This window comes from Magnolia sinica, chromosome 8, assembly GCF_029962835.1.
Source record: "Magnolia sinica isolate HGM2019 chromosome 8, MsV1, whole genome shotgun sequence".
Lineage (NCBI taxonomy): Eukaryota > Viridiplantae > Streptophyta > Magnoliopsida > Magnoliales > Magnoliaceae > Magnolia > Magnolia sinica.
The window spans coordinates 17,322,377-17,343,095 of record NC_080580.1 but is presented as its reverse complement, the minus strand read 5'-3'; the positions used below and the strand labels follow the sequence as shown (position 1 = coordinate 17,343,095).

Below are 20,719 nucleotides of genomic sequence, written 5' to 3'. Positions count from 1 at the left end.
ACAACAAACTAGCCTACGCGTTGAACGGTTTGGATTGATTCAAAGGTATACTATATGTATGGTGGATGACGCATGAGCATAATCCACCATATCTGAGACTGAGTATGGTACAGGACCCAGCCTGAGTAAACTGGACGCGGATTGCCTGGTGCCCCAGTCACCAGAGATATGACCCAACTCTGTGGGGCCCACCATGTTGTATGTGTTTTATCCACCTCGACCATCCGTTTTTAGAGATCATTTAAGTGCGTGATCCCAAAAATGAGTCAGATACAAAGCTTGATTGGACCACACTACAGGAAACAGTGGGGATAATGACATCCACCGTTGAAACCTTCCTAGGGCCCACGGTGATGTTCTTTTATCATCCAACCTATTCATAAACTCATACAGTCATGGATGAAGATACCAAAAAAATAAACAAACAAAGATCAGCTTAATCCAAAACTTTTGTGGCCCCAAGAAGTTTTCAATGGTAGGATTTCAATTTCCAGTCTTTCATGTGGTGTGGTCCCCTTGAGCTTTGTATATACTTAATTTTTGGGCTTATGCCCTCAAATAATCTTAAAAAACATATGGACGGCGTGGATAAGATACATACATCACAGTAGGGTCCACAGAGTTATAGCTACTGAGTTCCACAGTGGGAAATCCGTGTCCATTGAAATCAAGGCCTACTCATCACGTGGGCCACAACAGTATGTTGAAAATAAACCATCGGGTATCTATTTTTCTCATACACGGACCCGATCTTGTACACGTGTGCCACACGCCACGTGTGCGGCCAAACCGCTCTTCAATCTGTCCTTGAAAGTTACATTTTCTTCTTCTGATTTTCATACTCTCGGGAAATAATAATATAATTCCTTCCACTTCTCAATTTTGACGGTACAGATTTCACAGTCGTCTGGCCCACCACGAACACGTTCCAGCCCAAATCAATCCGGTCCGTTCATCAGGTGACCAAACACGTCCAATAAAACAAGGACAGTTGGAAAAAAGAAAATAACCAAAAAAAAAAAAAAAACAAATAAGACCACCCAGCCAGTACAAGTTGAAGGCGTGCCCCACCTGATGAACGGCCCAGATTTTACCCTCACTTGGATCTCCCTACATTTCTCCTTCCTCATCGATCCAACCCTTGAATTTTCATCAAAGAACACTATCTAACCGCCCAAGTTCTTACTTCATGAATAGAATATCTAATCCATTCACATTAGCCGTTGATCATCGAAGGTGGGCCATCCCTATGATCACCCTGTTCATGCAAACGATCATTCGCAACTGCAGCCGATGATGAAACTGCAGATTCCAATCTGGACCGTTCATCACTCTCCGATCTTCTCCAAACAGGCGAATTCTCCATGATCTCCGGTTCTATAACAGCATAACCATGCCATCTTTCTCTATAAGCTTCTTCTCTCCGTAGTGTCTGTAACAGAGCAAACATGGAGATAGAATAGTCATCCTGACCGTTGAAATTAATCACAACATTCGATCGGCAGAGCGGGCAGCTGGAGTGGGTCCGGAACCATGTATCAATGCAAGAGATATGAAAGATATGGCCACAGTTCGGGAGCGATCTCAACCGTTCACCGTCTTCAAACTCGCCCAAACAAACGGCGCAGTCGGTATCGGTGGGGCCCACTTTGCCAGCGTCCACCTTCTTGAATTGGATGGTGGGGAGCGCGTTTATGATGGCAGAATCCAGAGCACGGCTCTGGAATTGCGATGAAGGGTCGTCGAAGATGGCCTCATTGAGGAGGCGATGACGTGGGCCGTCCATTGAGTGGGGCCCAAATAAGGGACACTGTCGTCTGAGTATGTTGTAGTAGCTGAGGAAGAGGAAGATTGCGCAGACGACTGCAACGAGAGAGATGACGATCGGGTTCCAGGTGTTGCCTTGAAGGCCCGGCGGGGATGGTGAGGGACCCGACGGCATGATTTTAGTGAAGGATTGTGGAGGGTGTGTTGTAGATTTTTCATTTTATGTATTGATGTAGATGTGTTGTTTGGATTTTTAAGAGAGACTTAGAACAAGATGGGATTTGAAGAGAGGACAAAGGTGGGCCGATGAGATCGATGCCGTTGGGATCGAGACAAGGGCGAGGATCTTAGGTTGGTGATGATTCTTATGGATCAGATCCACTGATGCTTTCCTTGAGTGATCAGGTTGGCCCCAAATAGAGCCGTACACTAGTCCGGTTAGCTCGATTGGCTCGCTTGACTTGACTTGGCTCGGCTCGAAACTAGATTCAGACCGAGTCGAGCTGGTTTTTGGAGATCGAAAAAATTTCGAGCTGAGTTTGAGCTTGTCCAAGCTTGGCTGGACTCACATCGAACCTTAAGTTGAATTGATTTGGATTGAATTGGTAGTAAGAAATGGATACGAAACGAATCAATATATATATATATATATATATATATATATATATATATATATATATATATATATATAAAACTTTACATTATAAAACTACTATCATACCTTGATTTTGATGTTGCCGGCTCTATGTTTGATGAAATACTTATAAAATGTTGCTACCGTTTCGCATTCTATGAAAAATTTAAGATGTACTTTATGTGTTTGAGAAAATTTCACAGCCTTGAACTGACGTGAGCTACTCACCGTACCAAGCTGAGCTTAGTTCAAGCTAGGGTTTGTAGCTAGTGGCCTAGCCGAGCCAAGCTGTGCCATGCTCAACTCAGTTAGACTCATGTACAGCTCTACTGCCCCCCATCTATGGTTTCTATTTTTCTTTGTTCTTTTTTATATCTGTATCATTTGGGGAGCACCTCATGATTCGAGGGGCCTGATTCTTAGATGTTTTGGTGTACCTGTACCATGTACTTGATGAACGGTTTGGATCTCTCGAAATAGCCTTCATCTTACGTAATTGTCTTTGTCATGCTAAACTCCATCAGTGAAGACAAAGGTTCATTTTTTAAGAATCCTCGAAATCGCATACATCTTATATGTAAATGCCAAACGCATGATCCATATTCTTATTCTCTATGCAACTACTATCAGGACTTGATTGGCACGGTCCGCCACTTATCAGAATCCGAATTTAAGAAGACAAACGGTCCAGATCCGAAGCAGAGATCTGGTGGGCCATGAGCTGGGCCAGTATTTGGCATCCATCAAGCAATGCCTTCCAAAACCCAATTCACAGATCAACCGCTCAGATTCATCGAATGGAATGGCCCGCTAGAAAAAAAACTGGCCATATGAGCGTAGTGCTTTTCGTGTTAGCCACCCCCGCTAGGGATCGATACCAAGGCCTCAAGTGTTGAAAGGAGGTATCTTCACTCAGTCTGCCAGTTGAACTATGGATCTGGGTGTTTGAGCGTAGTGCTTGACGGTTGGATCAAAACATTCATGGCCCACTTCCACAAGGCCCACATGAGACATCAGTAGGGCTGTTCACGAGTCAAGTTAGCTCGAAAAGCTCGCTCAACTCGGCTCGAGTCAGCTTGAATGGACTCGGCTTAAATAGCCAGATCAAGCCGAGCCAAGCTAATTATTTGAAGCTCGAGTTGAGTTCAAGTCAAGTTCGACCAGGGGGCATTTCAACTCGACTCGACTCGAAGCTTAAACTCGAGCTCTACTTGGCTCGATTAATAAATATATTAAATATTATATATATATATATATATATATAAGTTTTAAGTTTAAACTTTACAAAAAAAAAAAAAAAACAAACTCTAGAATCTTTACTCGACCGCACACACCCCCTTCCCTTTCCCTTTCTTCTCTTTCTCTGCCTACTGCCAGCCGCACGCCCACCCCGACCACCACCACCAGTTTTCATTTCAGCTTCACAATAGTATGATTTCAATATCTTGAGATCTGCTTCTTAGGCGAGAAACCCAAGAAATTTGAGATGAGTTCTTCTCAGATTTGTTAGAGCTTCAAGGAAATCCAATGATCTGATTGGCTAGAGCTTTTTACTTGGATTTTTGATATGTGTTATGCTCTATTTCTTTTCTAGTACTTGGATTTTTGCTGGTGGAAGAAGATCAAGAACAAATCGGTTCTTACAGGTTTTATCATCCAATTCGAAGCTTTGTTTGGTTTTTTCATCGGGTTTTGCTTTGATTCTCTTAAGATTTTTGAATTTTTCATCAATGGAGGAGGATCAAGAATAGAATCTATTACTCTCTTACCCAACAAGCTCGAGCTCGACTCGAGGTAAACTCGACTCGACTCGAACCACAAGCTTGACTCGAACTCGACTTGATAGCTTTGGCAAACAAGCCAAGCTTCGATGTTAAGCTCGAGGCAAAGCTCGAGCTCGAGCTCGAGCTCGAACTCGAGTACATCATGGACAAGCCAAGCCAAGCTTGGCCCACCTCGACTCGACTCAGCTCGATGCCCACCTCTAGACATCAGTGGAACAGTAGTTGGTCTCAACCCACCATCCATATATTCAACCTACTGAATTTAAGCCCGGCTCACCGGGCCTACTTATTGGGCCTTAGGTTCATGGGCCTAAAACTAGTGTTCTACAACTCTCATTTGGGCCCAGACATGCCACCATGAAGTTACCTTGAGGGGAGGATCTGTTCCATCTAAATAGTTTACCACAAATGAGTGGTCTTGTTGCAAGAATCTGGACCCCCCTCTGTTGAACCCTGAGTGCTCGAGACGAACCCTGGTCCTGCACAGAACAATAAACCAAGGAGACCCTGGTTCAAGCAGGGGACCCTCCGATGCCAAAGTCAGTCTAGGGAAACTGGGTCTAAGTTATGTAGAGTAGAGTGGGGGTGCGAGATCTTGCGTACTTGTTGCAATGGGTTTCCCTGGTATTTATACATGTGGATCGAGAGGGTCAATGTCATTAAACTCCATCAAGCGGGCATTGCGCGCGTGGAGATATCGACCGTTATCCTTTAGATCGTGTTCCCGATTATCCTCTCATATGCCTTATTGGGTTGAGCTCTGTACGTGATCTTCGGCCACGTTCCTATCTAGGCTAGCCTCACAACTCGGATTCCTGAGCCTGAAGAGAGACTAACCTTACTCGGACCTCCAATTCAACCTTTCCGAGCCCCATAGTTGGAGTCTGCTAGGAACGCCTATCTTATATTCAATCTCTGGTCCAGCGGCTAGAGATAGGGCTCGGGTCGGCCAATTTAGGGCCGTAGTTCTTCAGATGAGAGCTCGGGTCGGCCAATCCAGGGCCGTAGTTCTTCAGATGAGAGCTCGGGTCAGCCGATCTAGGGCCGTAGTTCTTCGGATGAGAACTCGGGTCGGCCGATCTAGGGCCGTAGTTCTTCTGATGAGGACTCAAGTTGGCTGATCCAGGGTCGTAGTTCTTCGGATGAGAACCCAAGTCGACCGATCCAAGGCCGTAGTTCTTCGGATGAGGGCTTGGGTCGCCCAGGGAGCCCAACTTGCCTCTCTTCCAGAACCCTAGTTGTGGAATCGTAGTCTGGAGGTGTAGCCGGCCCTGATATAGCACTGTCCTTTTGTGGTTTTACTCATCGGTTCGGTTTGCTCGAGTTGGCCCTTATTGGCTCAGACCAGATTTTCCCATAACAGAAGACCCCTACTCTCCTGGTTCGAGCTCGGACTTGGAGAGTAAATGCCTTAGGAAATGAGGCATCACTTTCACTTATGATGACAGGTTAGGGTAATCGAAGCACGATCGCCACTATGATGATGCTTCGGGATATGTACGCGGTACGACGGCTGCAACCTTTTGACTTCTGACCTCTGGATGTGGACGCGTGGCGGCGGTTACAAATTTTAATCGATAGGGCGAGCGGGGCGATGCCGCGTGTCCATAGGGAGGCGAGAGGCTGCCTATGCCATAAATGACATTCAATGCCAATAGCACTCGGCCCTGGGTGCATGGGCCTAAACGTATAGTTTCCTTCCACGTGTCCCCATAGACTCGATGTCGAGCCACTCTAGCTTCGGGGACAGTTGTCTGCAATGATGGCGCTGGGCAAGTGAAGGTTATAAAATTCTTCCCCACTCTCACTTGGACTCTCTTGTATTTGCTTTCTTGCTTTTTCGCTCTCCATTCCCCCTGCTTTCCTCAGATTGCTTTCTGTTGGAAAAAGGGTTCTCCTTGCCGGGAAGTGAGAGTTTGCCAGTCGGAGAGGGGATTTTGCTCGACGAAAGCGGTCAGAGAAGAGAGAATTTCCACCGGAGTAAATCGCCCAAAGCGCTGTGAGTCCTCCACTGTCTTAGCTTTTTCTTCCATTATGTCAGGCAACTCGGACGAAGTCCAAGAGGTCCGATGGATGTATGTGGACTCCGAGCCAAAGGTTACAAACTTGGAGCTCGGGGACTCCAAAGGTCTATTAGAAGCCGTACTGCTGTGCTCATCGGTCAAGAAGACTGCGGGTCCAGGCGCAAAGAGTCAAGGCACGAGACCGAAGAAGGCGCCTTGGGACCCGGCAGGAAGGTCTAAGGCTAGCCCTTCAGGGAGCAGATCTGAAGCGAAAGTTCTTGGGGGCTCGATTTTGGTCCAGTCTCAGATGGCCTAGCTCTGCGTTGACTACCAAATTCCTGACTCGGTGCATATCCGAACTCCCTCTCCTCTGGATCAACCGAGTGTGCTCGCTGACGGGGACGTTGCGATATTCGTCTGCGCCCTCTAGTGTGGACTTCAGTTCCACATCCATCCGTTTGTGCATTTGGTGACCACACGTCTTCAGCTGGCCCCGGGTCAGTTGGTTCCTAACGCCTGGCAGATCTTGGTTTCTGCCTACATTCTTTGGCACTGGGCACAGAACTAGCACCTAACGCTAGGTGAGTTTTTGTATCTATACTCGACCAAGCACGATAAGTCCGATCTGGCCTGGTATTACTTCTCGGCCAGACCCCAGTGTACCTTGAGTCGACTTCCCACCTCTAACAAGGATTGGAAGGAAAAATGGTTTTGGGCCTCGGGGGAATGGGAAGCACCCACTGCTGAGCTCGGTAACTTGTGGGTCTGAGTTCCCACAAGATTTTCTAACCTAGGTTGAGCGCCTTTTATTTTGTGTTGCATTTCTTACATCTGATTTTTCAATCATACTCTGACCCATTTTCCATTTTTATTTACAGCCTAACTAAAAGGGCTTCCCGATCTCTCTCCCTTTCACCGAGCCCAAGTTGTCAGAGCTCGGGTACTCCAAGAGGACCAACGCACCTGGCACGACCTCATCGGTGTAGATAGCTTTCTGTCATCAGGCTTCTATAGGTTCGAACCTCACCCCTTTGCTCTGAGTAAGCATCATGTTACTTTATTTAATGATTTCTTTGTGTTTATGCTTGAGCCAACTCTCTTTTAGGCAAGAATGGCCGAGGCGGCAGGCTCGAAAAGGAGGCTGGCCATAGTGCGCCCTCCTATGAGCGTAGTCCTGGCCGCTGAGTCGAGGGTGAAGATAATGGCGAAGAAGAGGAAGACTCCTGCCACGGAGTCCACCCTAGTCAGAGTTGAGCCCCCAACTGCGCCAACCTTTGCCCTTGAGACAGCCCCCCGAGGCTGTGGTCAGAGCTGAGCCTGCAACCGCTCCAACCTCTGCCCCCAAGACACAGCCCCCAAGGCACCACTCGCTACTCCTTCCTGCCCTTCTGAGATTGGGAGGAAGGTCGTCGGAGAGACTGCTGACGCCGAACTATCCCAGCATGGGAAAACTTCCGTGGTCCTTGCCCATGCCTCCGTCCGCCTTACTGCCGTTGAGGTTGATTTCTTCGTTGGCAGGACAGATACTTTGGTTGGGAATGCTACTACGCCCGAGGCTGAGCACGAGGCTTTCGAAGCCAGCGGTGTGGGGAGAGTAGCTGACTCGACTCCCTCAGAAACTTTTCCCCCTGGCTATCACATGTCTTTGTTGAATGATTGGGCAGCTAAGCATGCGCCTGAGATGTCCATTGCCAACACCCTCTCCCAAGCCTACGATTCATTCGTGAATGCTTACGCCTCGGTCTGCTATACGGTAAGTTTTTGAGGTTGACTTGTTGACTTCATTTGTCACTCGTAGTTTCTAACTTTCTTTGCCATTCTAGTCGCTGCCGATGTTTGTTGCAGTTGGAGATAGGCTAAGGGAGATGAGTCGTCTTGAAGCCAAAAAGGCCAAGCTTGAAAGGCTCTTGAAGGCCTTAGCGAGCAAGCGAGAAGAATTGAAAGGGCTCATGGAGGAAGGCCGGTCGAGGGAATTAGCTTTTCAGGATGAGGTTAACTAGCTTCAAGCTTGCTTGGACGCAGCAGAGCCTGAGCTTATACACTTAAAGGCTGTTGTCGAGCGCACGGAGGCTTACGTCGAGCGCGTGAAAGCAGACAATGCACGCCTTTCACTTGAAGTAGAGATGACGAGGCGTGAAGCTGCCGAAGAGCTCTCTAAGTAGCGGGTTGAGCTGGAGGCCTTGGCCACCGAGGGACTGGCTAAGCAGCGGGCTGAGCTTGAGGCCTCGACTGCGTTGTGGGCTGTTGCGGCAGTTGAGGAATATAAGGTGTCCTCGGAGAGATCCAAGGAGTTGGATAGGCTATATTGCTATGCCTACAACACTGCTTACAACGCCTGTCTTGCCGATGTTCGAGATCTCCATCCTAACATTCACCTCGATTCCCTGGCCACAGATGACACCGAGGAAGCTCTTGCCGAGGAAGCCGAAGCAGCTCCGGCCACTGCCCAGGAGGCTGGAGAAGTTCCAGATATCGCCGATGCGGCCCCCAACGCCCCACCCTTTAGTTCAGCAGTTGGCCCCTCCTCTCGGAGGGAATGATATATATATATTTTTACTTCTCTGACATTAACACAAAGAATATTTTAACAATTTTTAATTTTTGACATGTGGATGGTGATTTGTTGATCGTTTATGATAAATTACTTTTGCAAAGCCTGTCAAATGACGAGCTGACCTCTTCTTTAAGGGGTCAGTTCGTCGAGGGATATCATTTTTGCACGTGAGAAATGGTCCCTCGTAGCACACTCGGAGTAATCATTTAATAAATAATCTGAAGTAGAAAGAAGATAACTTTTTATTGAAAGCCAAAATGGCAAGTAGACTCGAGTCGTACACAGTTGATCCGAGTCGTACATAGTAGATCTGAGTACATTACTTTCCCCCTCAGGGGTAGTAAATCTTCAAGTGTTCGGCATTCTAGGGGTGGGGTAGCGGACGTCCCTCCAAATCTTCCGATACGACCCCATTTTTGCTGAACCGACTACCTGGTAGGGTCCCTCCCAGTTCGAGCCCAGGGACCCCACCCCTAGTTCAGCGGTGTTCTGGAAGACATGGCGAAGAACGAGGTCTCCTTGTTTGAATCACCTTGTTTGGACTCTGGAATTGTAGAATTGGGCGACTCGCTAATGCTGAGCTGCGACTAGGAGTCTAGCGACGTCTCTCACTTCTTTAAGTAGGTCAAGGTTTACCAAGATTTGCTCATCATTTTGATCTTCCTGATAGCTCCTTACCCTCGTGGTGGGGAGGCCGATCTTGACTGGGATGATTACCTCTGAGCCATAAGATAGGGAAAAGGGGATTTTCTCTGTGGATGACTAAGCCGTAGTCCTGTAAGCCCAGAAAACGAACGGGAGCTCGTCGACCCAGTTGCCTTTGGCATTTTTCAGCTTCGTCTTGAGGTGGTGTTTGATAACCTTGTTCATAGTTTCCACTTATCCATTGGACTGAGGGTGTGGGGGCGAGGAGTAAGCGTTGGCAATGCCGAGCCTCCGGCACATGCCTTCGAATATGTCGTTGTCAAACTGCTTACCATTATCAGTCACGATAATGTGTGGGATTCCGAACCAATAGATGATGTTCTTCCACACAAAATCTGTCACTTTCTTCTCAGTAATTTTCGCCACTGGCTCCTCGGCTCACTTAGTGAAGTAGTCGACTGCCACAATTGCGAACTTGGTCTGGCCCTTCCCGGGAGGCAGAGGCCCAATAATGTCAATCCCCCACTGGGCGAACGACCATGGCCAGCTCATGGGGGTCAGCTCTTCAGGTTTGCTGCCTTAGCACGACAGCGAACCTTTGGCATTTGTCACACCTCTTGACGAAGCTTTTGAAATCTTCTCAGATTTGTTGGCCAGAAGTACCCTTGACAAAGTATCTTCTAGGCTAAAGCTCGGTTCTCAAAATGGTTTCCGCAGATCCCTTCATGGAACTCTCGGATCACATAATCTACTTCGTCGGGTTGGAGACACTTGAGGTATAGCTAAGAGTAGCCCTTCTTGTATAATGTGTCATTCAGAATCACGTACCACACCGCTCTAATCTTCAGACGCAGAGCCTCCAACCTATCTTGAGGAACTTCACTAGCGGCGAGATACTTTATGATTGGATTCATCCAGCTCGGAGTCACTTGCACTAGATTGACCATCTCTTGGTCGGTTCGGTTGATGCTCGGGCTATCCAAGAATTTCACAAGGACAATCCTTGGGATCTTCTTCTTTGTAGTCGAGGCCAGCTTTGCGAGGGTGTTGGCCCAAGAGTTTTCAATTCTTGGGATCTGGTTGATGACGCAATCTCTGAACTTCCCAGTCAACTTTTTGGCCTCGGCCAAGTAAGATATCATCCTTGCCTCCTTGGCCTTATACTCTGTCGATATGTGGTTCACGATGAACTGAGAGTCGCAACGTATGTCGAGGAGCTGGACTCCAAGACTAGCGGCTAGTCTGAGTCCTTCCGGTAGAGATTCATACTCAGCTTCATTGTTGGAGGCCTTGAAACCAAGCCTGATCGCGTATTGGATGGTAGTTGAGTCGGGAGTGACTAGGACGATCCCCGCCTCGGCTCGTTTCGAATTGGACGATCCGTTCACGAAAAGAGTCCATCTACTATCTCCCCCCTGACTTTGTATCCTTGAGAAGAGGGAGGGCCAGAAGAACTTCAGGGGTGGTCCCCAGGCTTATGTTCCTGAATCGTCACTTGGAATGGTGAACTCGGCTATAAAGTCGGCCACGACTTGGCCCTTAATCGCAGTCCTCGGTCGATATTAGATATCGAACTCTCTGAATTCTATCGCCCATTTGGTGAGCCGCCTGGACACCTTAGGCTTCTGGAGGACCTGTTGGAGGGGAGAATCCATGAGGATGATGATGGAATGCGCCTAAAAGTACAGACGTAGCCTCCAAGTAGAGACGACTAAGCTGAGAGCTAACTTCTCCATGCTCGGGTACCTGGTCTTGGCTGGGACCATTGCTTTGCTTGTGTAGTAGATAGGGCGCCGCTTGCCTTCTACTTCTCGGATGAGCGATGAGCTAACGGCCAAGCTTAAGACTGCTAAGTATAGAAATAAGGGCCTGCTGAAAAGTTTGCTCACAGTTTAAGGTCCATTCCACTTTCTTGTGACCCTTCAACTGCTGGAAGAAGAGGAGACACTTATCAGTGGCTCTGGATATGAATCGTCCGAGCACGGCTACTCATCTTGTGAGGCACTGAATTTCTTTCATCGTCTGTGGTGAGCTCATGTCGAGCAATGCCTTGATCTTGTCGGGATTAGCCTCGATACCTCTCTGGCTGACTTGAAACCCGATGAACTTGCCCGAGCCTACACCAAAGGCACACTTAGCAGGGTTTAATTTCACATGATACTCTTGGAGAACCGAGAAGGTTTTTTCGAGGTCTGTGATGTGGTTGGATGCTCTAATACTTTTGACAAGCATGTCGTCGACGTAGACCTCCATGGTCCGACCAATTTGTTAGGCGAACATCTGGTTCACCAGCTTCTAATATGTCACCCCAGCATTCTTCAGGCCGAATAGCATGACCTGGTAACAGTAGAGTCCTTTGTCCGTGATGAAGGTCATCTTCTGCCTGTTTGAGGGGTACATCGCGATCTGATTGTACTCGGAGTATGCGTTAAGGAAGGAGAGCCGCTCGTGGCCAGCTGTGCTATCAACTAGCTGATCGATCTAAGGTAATGGGAAGCTGTCCTTGGGGCATGCTTTGTTCAGATCAGAGTAATCTACACAAATATGCCACTTTCCATTAGCCTTCTTAACGAGGACAACATTTGTGATCCAGTCCGGGTAGTGGATTTCTTTAATGAAACCGACGCCGAGGAGTTTTAATACCTTGTCGGCTATAGCTGTGTATCTCTTGGGCTTGAACGCTCTCCTCTTCTGCTTCACTGGTTTGTGCTCGGGATCCACGTTTAACCTGTGAATCATTAATTTCGGAGGGATGCCTAACATGTCTTCGCGTGACCATGCGAAGACGTCCTTGTGTTCTCGCAGGAAGACTAGCATTTGAGCTCATTACTCGACATTTAGCGACGAGCTGAGCTGAACAGTTTTGCTCGAATCGGCCTCCTCAAGCTGGACGGGCACTAGATCCTCTGTGAAGGAGTCTTTCGTAGGGTCTCTAGAGTCGAGTACATTAATGGTGAGAGCTTGCTTTGTTGAACCCTTCCTTACTGCCATCGAGTAACATCTCCGTGCCTCTCGCTGGTCTCCTTGGACGTTCTCGACCCCCTCATTCCGTGAAAAATTTCATCATCAGATGATAAGTAGATACAACTGCCCTCATTGCATTAATGGACGGTCGACCTATATGACGTTGTGGACTGATGGCACATTCACTATCAAGAAGTCCACTAGTAGAGTCACCTGGTTCTACCCTTCTCCCGCCGTGATTGAGAGGGAAATGACACCTTTGGAGATAACCTTATCTCCAGCAAATCCGTGCAGTGGGGTCTTCACAGGTCAGAGGCGCGACCTATCGATTCCCATCTTGTCAAATGCCTCAGAGTGGATTATATTGGTCGAGCTTCCCGTGTAGGATATGGTAGACTTTGTGGTTGGCTATTGTCATAGTCACCACTAGATATCATCATGAGGATGCTAGATTCCGCGTGTGTCGTCCTCTGTGAATGTAAGGTTGTAAGGGCTTACTCGGAGCTCTTTCCTTGGCCTTTCTGCCAAGTGGACTTAGTGCACGGGGTCGGAACTCCGGGAATAGGCTTTATGGGCCTTATTCGAATCGCCACCTCTGGAGGGACCGCCATAGATCGTTCGGATCTCTGCAGCTTCTTCTGTGGCCCTGCTCGGCTGATCATCCTTCCGAGCTGGTTTCTCTTCCTTTAGGTATTGACGCAAGTGACCTTTGCGGATGAGGTTCTCGATTTCTTCTTTTAGATCAACACAGTTGCTGGTGTTGTGCCCATGATCGCGATGAAGGTGACAGTACTTGCGCTTATCTCGCTGGCCAGCGTCTGTTTTCATGCAACTCGGCCAATGTAGTAGCCTCTGATCTTAGATGTCCAATAGGATCTGCTCCGGAGACATGTTGAGAGGAGTATATGAGCTGAACTTGCTCTTGGGCTTCTTACTCGGCCTTCGGTCTCGAGAGGTTCTGTCATCCGATCTCTTGTTAGTCGACTGTGGCTCATCGTCCCTCAGCCTCTTCCCTTTAGACAAATGCTCTGGGGCTTGGACATTTTATGTGAGCTGAAGAATTCTTCAGCGTTTGTGTACTTCTGAGCTTGGTTGATGAGCTCAACCAGTGTGGTCGGTGGATTCTTCCCTATGGAAAAGAGGAACTTTCCTTCCTTGAGTCCGCTAATCATGGCGGACAATGTGATTTTATCATCATAGTCGTCCACCTGGAGAGCTTCCTCGTTGAAGCGAGAGATAAAATCCTCTAACGACTCTCTGCTCCCTTGCTTTAGTGTAAGCAGGTGAGTCGATGGCTTCCGGCTCTTCTTGCCTATGATGAATTGAGTTAGGAATAATCTGCTAAGCTCGGCGAAGGTGCTGATCGACTTCGGCTTCAGCTGTTGATACCAATTCCTTGCAGCCCCGGCTAGAGTTATCGAGAAAGCTCAACACATCATTGCTTCCGGGGCTGACTGGATTTGCATCCATGATCGGTAGGACTCAACATGCTCTATAGGGTCCCCATACCCTGAGTACTGAATGACGGGAGGCATCCTGAACCTCGGAGGCATCACCTCATTCATAATGTCCGGGAGAGAGAGAGAGAGAGAGAGAGAGAGAGAGAGAGAGAGAGAATCGGTCGCTGACTGAGATTACTGTCCGTCCAGCAAGAGATCCAGCCAATGACCAACCTCCCCTCCTGCTGGACGTACCAAGAAAAGAAAAGAAAGAGAGAAAGAAGAAGGAAAGAAAAGGGAGAAAGAAAGGAAAGGAGAGAAAAAGAAAAGAAAGGAAAAAAGAAAGAAGAAGAAGAGCTCTGACTTGCCGAGTCAACTTGGCTGAGTTAATCTGAGTCTGGAAAGCTGGAGTGTCGATTTAGTTATCCTACCCAAGTCTGGCCCATCTCCTTGACATTTAGATCTTAGCAATCCAAACGAAGGAAGAGAAAGAGAGAGAGAAGGCATTGTATTGTGACTCACAAAGTCATAGTCGAGTTTGAATAAAGGTAAGATTTCCATTTTTAATTAAGAGGGTTACAACTATTAAATCTAATTCTAACATCAACATAAATTGAACCCTAGATAAATCCTAATTGTTCAAACCATGTGATTTAGGATATAGTCTGATATACAAGTGTGTACATGGACATCTAGCCTCAATTGAGGACGATTCGATTTGAAGGTGAGGGTTTTATCCTTTAAGCTTACACTAATTTAAGTTATTATATTTATCCTGCCTTTCCATGCTGTTAAAGATATGAATTATCCTGCCCTTTTCATACCTTTAATGATGTGAATTATCTTGCTTTTTCATACCTTTAATGATGTGAATCATCCTGCCTCTCATGTTTATATTTTTCTGGGAATTATTCTATCAATTGATTCAGTTATTATCATTACATTTATTGGCCTTGCTGGGATTATGACATTATGTCAATTATAAGTGATGTATCTGAATTTATGTGAGGCCATGAATACAAGCCTACCCCTGACTTATCAATTTATTGAGTTCGCCCTGTGACACCTCTCTTTATTTGAGTTGGCCACTGCCACTCTCCGTATTATAGAGTTGACCATTGTCACTCTTCTCTTCTTATGATTGGCCGTTGCCACTTGTGTTGAGTTGACCCTTGTCACTCTTCTCTTTATTATTTTGGCTTCGTGCCGTTTATTTTTACGGCTTGGGCATGTATCACGCCCAAACTCGAAAACCGGACTCACAAAATTTTTGATCGCCGAATTAGGCGCTTCTTGGCTCCCAGCACCCATTTACCAGGTTCCGATCCTGGGATCCTAAAAGGAGGATTTCTAATATCATTTTAATTCATAATGAGCATAACCACAAGCATAACCCACGAACAATAACCACAAGAACACCATCACCAAATCTACCATGATAAAAAACTTTTAAGTACAATGCGTCTGAAAGGAAATACAAGATAATGCAAATAACAAAAACTCCAAAAGCTCGACTGCACGCTCCAACTCTGACGAGGCTACGGCTGTGTCCTGGCGTCACTTGCACGCATCGATCGTGCATAAGCTTATAGAAAGCTTAGAGGGTGGTGTAAGTGTGTGCACAATATAAGCGTGCTCAGAATGCAAGGTCAGAATAATGTGGAATCATAGTGATGAGTGCATGAATGCAATCAGCCGTACCAAGGCTATGCGGTGCAAAATATGAATGCTATCGGCCATGACACGGCCATGCGATGCGAGATGCAACTCAAGCATGTCAATCCTCATCATATATCAGTACAGTTCTCATTCTGGATAATCACCAGGGTTTAGTACACTTCAAGTGGCACTGCCGCTCTCTTAGCCGCACAGTCTAAGTGAGCGTAAGAAACCTCACCATCCGCCTGGCCAATACCTATCCGATATGTCGATAGTGGATCCATTCATGAGCTGGTCAAACTTAGCCTAGTATTTCCCCCTACCCTCAGGCGAGTAAGGCCACACCCCTTTCCAACTGACCATGACATAGTGGGAGATGAGGCCTCCTGGTATTCGGCTCTCGTGCGCTCATATATCCACTCGGTCTCGACATTGGAGTCATCCTCTGGTACCATCGGGTTTAGAAATTTTCACCCAGGGATATCTATGATGCCCCGATGCTTAGTAACGATATTTTCGGTATCCAATCCAACCACCCACGATGTGTCTATGGAGGCTATGGCCCTGGTGTCACTAGGGCATACAATAAACACAATCACACAAATGCAAGCGCATGAATCATACTATCAGACATGCAACAATCCTGCGCGTAGCGAGCGCTCATGTAGGGCGACTTCGCCTATCAGGGAGCCCATAAACGATTTGCCCGTAGGCATATGCTATGATCAGTGACTTCTCATATCAGGCATACATATGATGCGTATGATCATGAATCATGGATCTATACTATACATGTTTTGTGGTGATGGGCTTTGATCAAAACGAAGATGGGCCTAGACGGCCTATATACTATAAGTATGGGCCTATTAATGGGTCCTAGGGAGAGAGTGACAATGCGGACATTTAACCAACATCATCCTTACAATGTGGACATCAAACCATCATTGCTCCTAAGGCATGGCCTGTCATGAATCACACATTGCAATGGGCCTTATATAGATATTGTTGGGCCTCGACCCAAGGGCCCAAATACATTAAATGGGCCTCAAACCATGGACTCATATATCTCAAGTGGGCCTTAGTGGGCGGCCACAAATATATTAAGATGGGCCTCAACAAATGGCCTTATACAAATCAAAGTGGGCCTCAATGGACGGCCCACAAATACACCAAGATGGGCCTCAACACATGGCCTTAAAATAATCTGCAAAATGGTTGGACAGTTTAAATGAAACTCATGCATCACAGTAGGTCCCATAAGGATGGAAGGCATAGATAAATCACATACTTCATGGTGGAGGTCCACACTGATGAAAGGTGTGGACATAATACATACATAAGTGGGGCCCACCATAATGTTTATTTTCCACCCAACCTGCTGATGAGGTCACAAGGACCTAGGGCCCACTAAAATGTTTATTTTCTATCCAACCTGGGGCCCACCATAATGTTTATTTTCCAGCCAACCTGTTGATAGGGTCACGTGGACTTGGGGTGGGACTGGGGCCCACCGTAATGTTTATTTTCCATCCAACCCTTTGATAAGGTCACACGTGACCTGGGCCCACTGTGATATTTATCTGACATCCAACCTATTTAGGGAAAATTGGGCCCACTGGAATGTTTATTTTACGCCCAGCCTATTGGTAAGGTCCCACGGACCAGGGGCTACCGTGATGTTTATTTATCATCCAACCTGTGGATAAGGCTACATAAACATGGGGCCCACCGAAATGATTATATGCCATCCAAACGGTTGATAAGGTCACTGGGACCTGAATGGATAGGAAAAACAAATTTCATTTTGATCCAAACTTCTGACCCCAAAAAAAGGGGTTTTAATGATATACATCCAATCCCACTATTTCCTATGGTGTGGGCCACCTGAGCTTCGGATAGAGTTGGTTTTTGGGGTGGGGCCCACTGCCCTTACGGGCCATCAAATGCATGGAGTTGATGTGGATCCACATCACAGTGGGGCCACAGTTGGGACCCACGTTCTAGGCCAGCATGTGCATTACGGTAGGGCCTGCCTGGCAGCACACAGCGCAGCAGCGCCTGCTGCACGCGTCAGTGGCAGCAAGTGATGTTGCTGTATTTTTTTTATTTTTTTTAAAAAAGGGAATTTCATGGTTTTCCCCAGGTGGGCCCCGCATCAGGTGGATCTGGCCCAGCTATTAGTCTCCATAGCTCTATATAAACCCATCAAGTCCAATATTGGATGGGTTTTGATGTACAACAATATTAGAGTGTATTTCAACGGTAGAAAACCTTATTTGCTATGCTATGGCCCACTAGAAACTCGGATTGAGTTCATTTTTTGGCTCAATGCCTAAAATGATCTGAAGGAAAGGATGGACGGATTGGATTGAGTACATACATCAAGGTAGGGCCTGCATGAGTGGCCCACCATTTTCTCTTTTTTTTGGGCTCGATAGTACACTCCCATGTCAGTACACGCACTCCATGTTACCCGCCCCTAGCACGTCCAGCGTCCAGACGGCATGGATAAATAGGGCATCATGGTGGGTCCCACATGTACGTGGCCCACCTCCACGCATATATATATATATATATATATATATAGTATTAATATAAAATAATTATAATATATTATATATAGCATGTGGGACTTCCCACCGGATGGTGGATTTGCCTAAAATGTGGTGGGCCACACCATGATGAATGGAATGGATTTAACATAATTTGGTGGGGCCCACTTCATTCTAAAGAGAGGAGAGAGAGAGAGAGAAAGAGAGAGAGAGAGAGAGAGAGAGAGAGAGAGAGATATGGTGATAGAGAGGAGGGACCCCGACACTATGGGCCCTCCATTGATACAACACATACATCAAGTGGGTCCTATAACAAGTGGGCCTTTAAAGTTGAAATAAATGATGGATCACCCACCTCTAGGCTTCCTTCTTGCTCTCTTAGCCTCCTTAGCTTCTTGCCTTCTCTTCTGATGGTGGTAGATGATGGATCAACGGTTGAGATGAGAGATGAGAAAGTAGGGAAGTGGGACACACTTGGCATTTGGGAGGGAGAAGCTTGGACGTGTGAGAGTTTGTTGCTTAGAGAGATTTTTGAGAAATGAGGAAGAGAGAGAAGTGATGGGTGAAAAGGATGGGCGAGGTGTGATGGGTGATGGGTGGAATGATGGGTTGTAAGAAAGGGATGGGTGGAGAGAGAGAGAGAGTTGACTTTAGGTAGCTTGTGTAAGAGATAGGTAAGGGTAGGGTATGTGTTGTTGTACTTGGGGTATGGAGTGACTTGACTTGTACTTGACATGAGTGATTGATTGATTGATTGGACGTTTTGTAGAGATTCTCTCGAAATTCACAACGCGTGGTATTTTCTTCGAATTGAACGCAGGCCCACATCTTCTGGCCTGGGTATCGGTTCGGTGCGCGAGTCACGGCGTTGGAACTGCGGCGACGACGTGGTCGCTAAGATACAAGTTTCGGTTCGAGCCGACTTCGGTATGCGAGACTCGGCTTAGGATCGCGCGTAAACGTCGGATACGGGTCGAGGATTGTCGAAATTCGACCGGAAGGACCGCGGAAGCTAATGAAACGGTACGGACTAGGACACGGGTCTTACAGCATGTGTCTTGATATTCCAGAACTTACATAATTCAGTTGATATTGTTTATGATTCAGATTCAGTTATATTTGTTATGATTCAGTTATATTTTCTATAAGTGCAAGTGATGTGTAAGATGTATCATGACTAGTGATTCAAATATTCTATTATGGACGTAATACGCTCTGGGTAGAGACCCTCTTGGGGCACGTAAGTCATTGAGCCTTTGGGTAGTGGTGCATAAATCGATGTGTGTAATTCACAAATGCAGTGTCACATCACTTCAGGATTGGATGTCGCAAATAGTGGCTCCATGAACAAATCGTTGTACGTAATTCACCCAGCTCATGTGTTGTGCGCTCTAAGGAGTTCTCGTAAATCCATGGTAGCGTTGGCCATGTCGGTGAATATTCGTAGTTATGGGATGCGGGTTGAGCCGGTTATCTATAAATCGTATTCCATAATGTGATGATCACTACGTATGATGAGCCTTACATACTTTGCTAGACATGCATCTCATGTAGGTTGTTTGCGCATTCTGATATCATCGTATTAATGAACTACAGGACATATTAGAACCCTTTACGTTACTTTTGTGAATCTCTTGAATTATTGTTAATATTAAAGGATAAACATCACTATGAGTAGGGCATTGAACCTCTCCCAACCCTACAGATTATACAGGTGACGTACAGGTTTAAAGACTTAGAGGGCCCACTTCTAGTAGAAGACTACGTTGAAAGAATTTGAAGCTAAATTATTTAATTAGATTTATACTTCCGTTGTGAACTTGATGAATGTAATAAGCTTCCATTGGGAAGGCCTTGATTATTCCTTTTACTCTGATTATATATAATCAATGTAGTTGATTTTATTCTTGTGAATCTTACCTTCATAAATGTATCTGAATGTAAACAAATGAAAAAAATAGGGTGCAATTTCAGAGCTTCCAGTTATATATTATTAACACCCGGTTTCCTCGAGCACGAGTATGTACTTTGGCCGTGAAAATTTGAGATGTTACAGTTGGTATCAGAGCACGAGAATGAAATTAATTGGGCCTGAGGGGAGTGGACCATCATAAGCTTTACGTTACTAGGATTCGGATGATTAATTAGACACATGTGGTTAGGGTTATTTCCCCAAAGAAATTATGAAGTCGAGAAATTAGAAACCCATATTCAGGTTCCCCGTTAAGAATGTTGAGTTGGATGTGGAAATTTAGAGACTATGAATCTAGGTACCTTTAAAAAAAATTTCTCAAAATCCCCAAATAAACTGGTTTTGAACTAAAAGTCATCCTTAAATAGGGCCTCAATCAAGAAGAAATAGATTTCCCTTATGGGAATAGAGACTTCTAAATTTTTCTAGAATTTTTTACTATATCGATGAAATTTTGACATGTTGCGGAATCCCCACTAGATATAACAATTGGACATACCAAAAAATTTTAAAACTTTTCTAGTAGATCACTTAGGTCTCAATTAACCTTCCTCTAAAATTTTGTCTCAATTAGATTTGTACAAAATTCTCTAAAAATATGATAGTAGCACAAATTAGTAAAAATTGCTGCTGGTCAGCAAGCGGTTATACACCTCACAAGGGTGAAACACCTCCCAAAGCATTAGATCTTTCATGGATTTTTCTAGAGCCTCAAGAACAAGTCAGGAGCTTAGGCTCCAAATTTT

General features: G+C 46.1%; 1 protein-coding gene across 1 annotated transcript; it reads right to left on the bottom strand.

The window, feature by feature from the left end:
• Positions 1-1,110: 1,110 nt before the first annotated feature.
• LOC131253883 (RING-H2 finger protein ATL32-like) lies at positions 1,111-2,199 on the bottom strand. Its single transcript, XM_058255005.1, has one exon. The coding sequence runs from the start codon at positions 1,940-1,942 to the stop codon at positions 1,217-1,219; it is 726 nt and encodes a 241-aa protein (XP_058110988.1). The 5' UTR covers positions 1,943-2,199; the 3' UTR covers positions 1,111-1,216.
• Between the last annotated feature and the right edge of the window lie 18,520 nt (positions 2,200-20,719).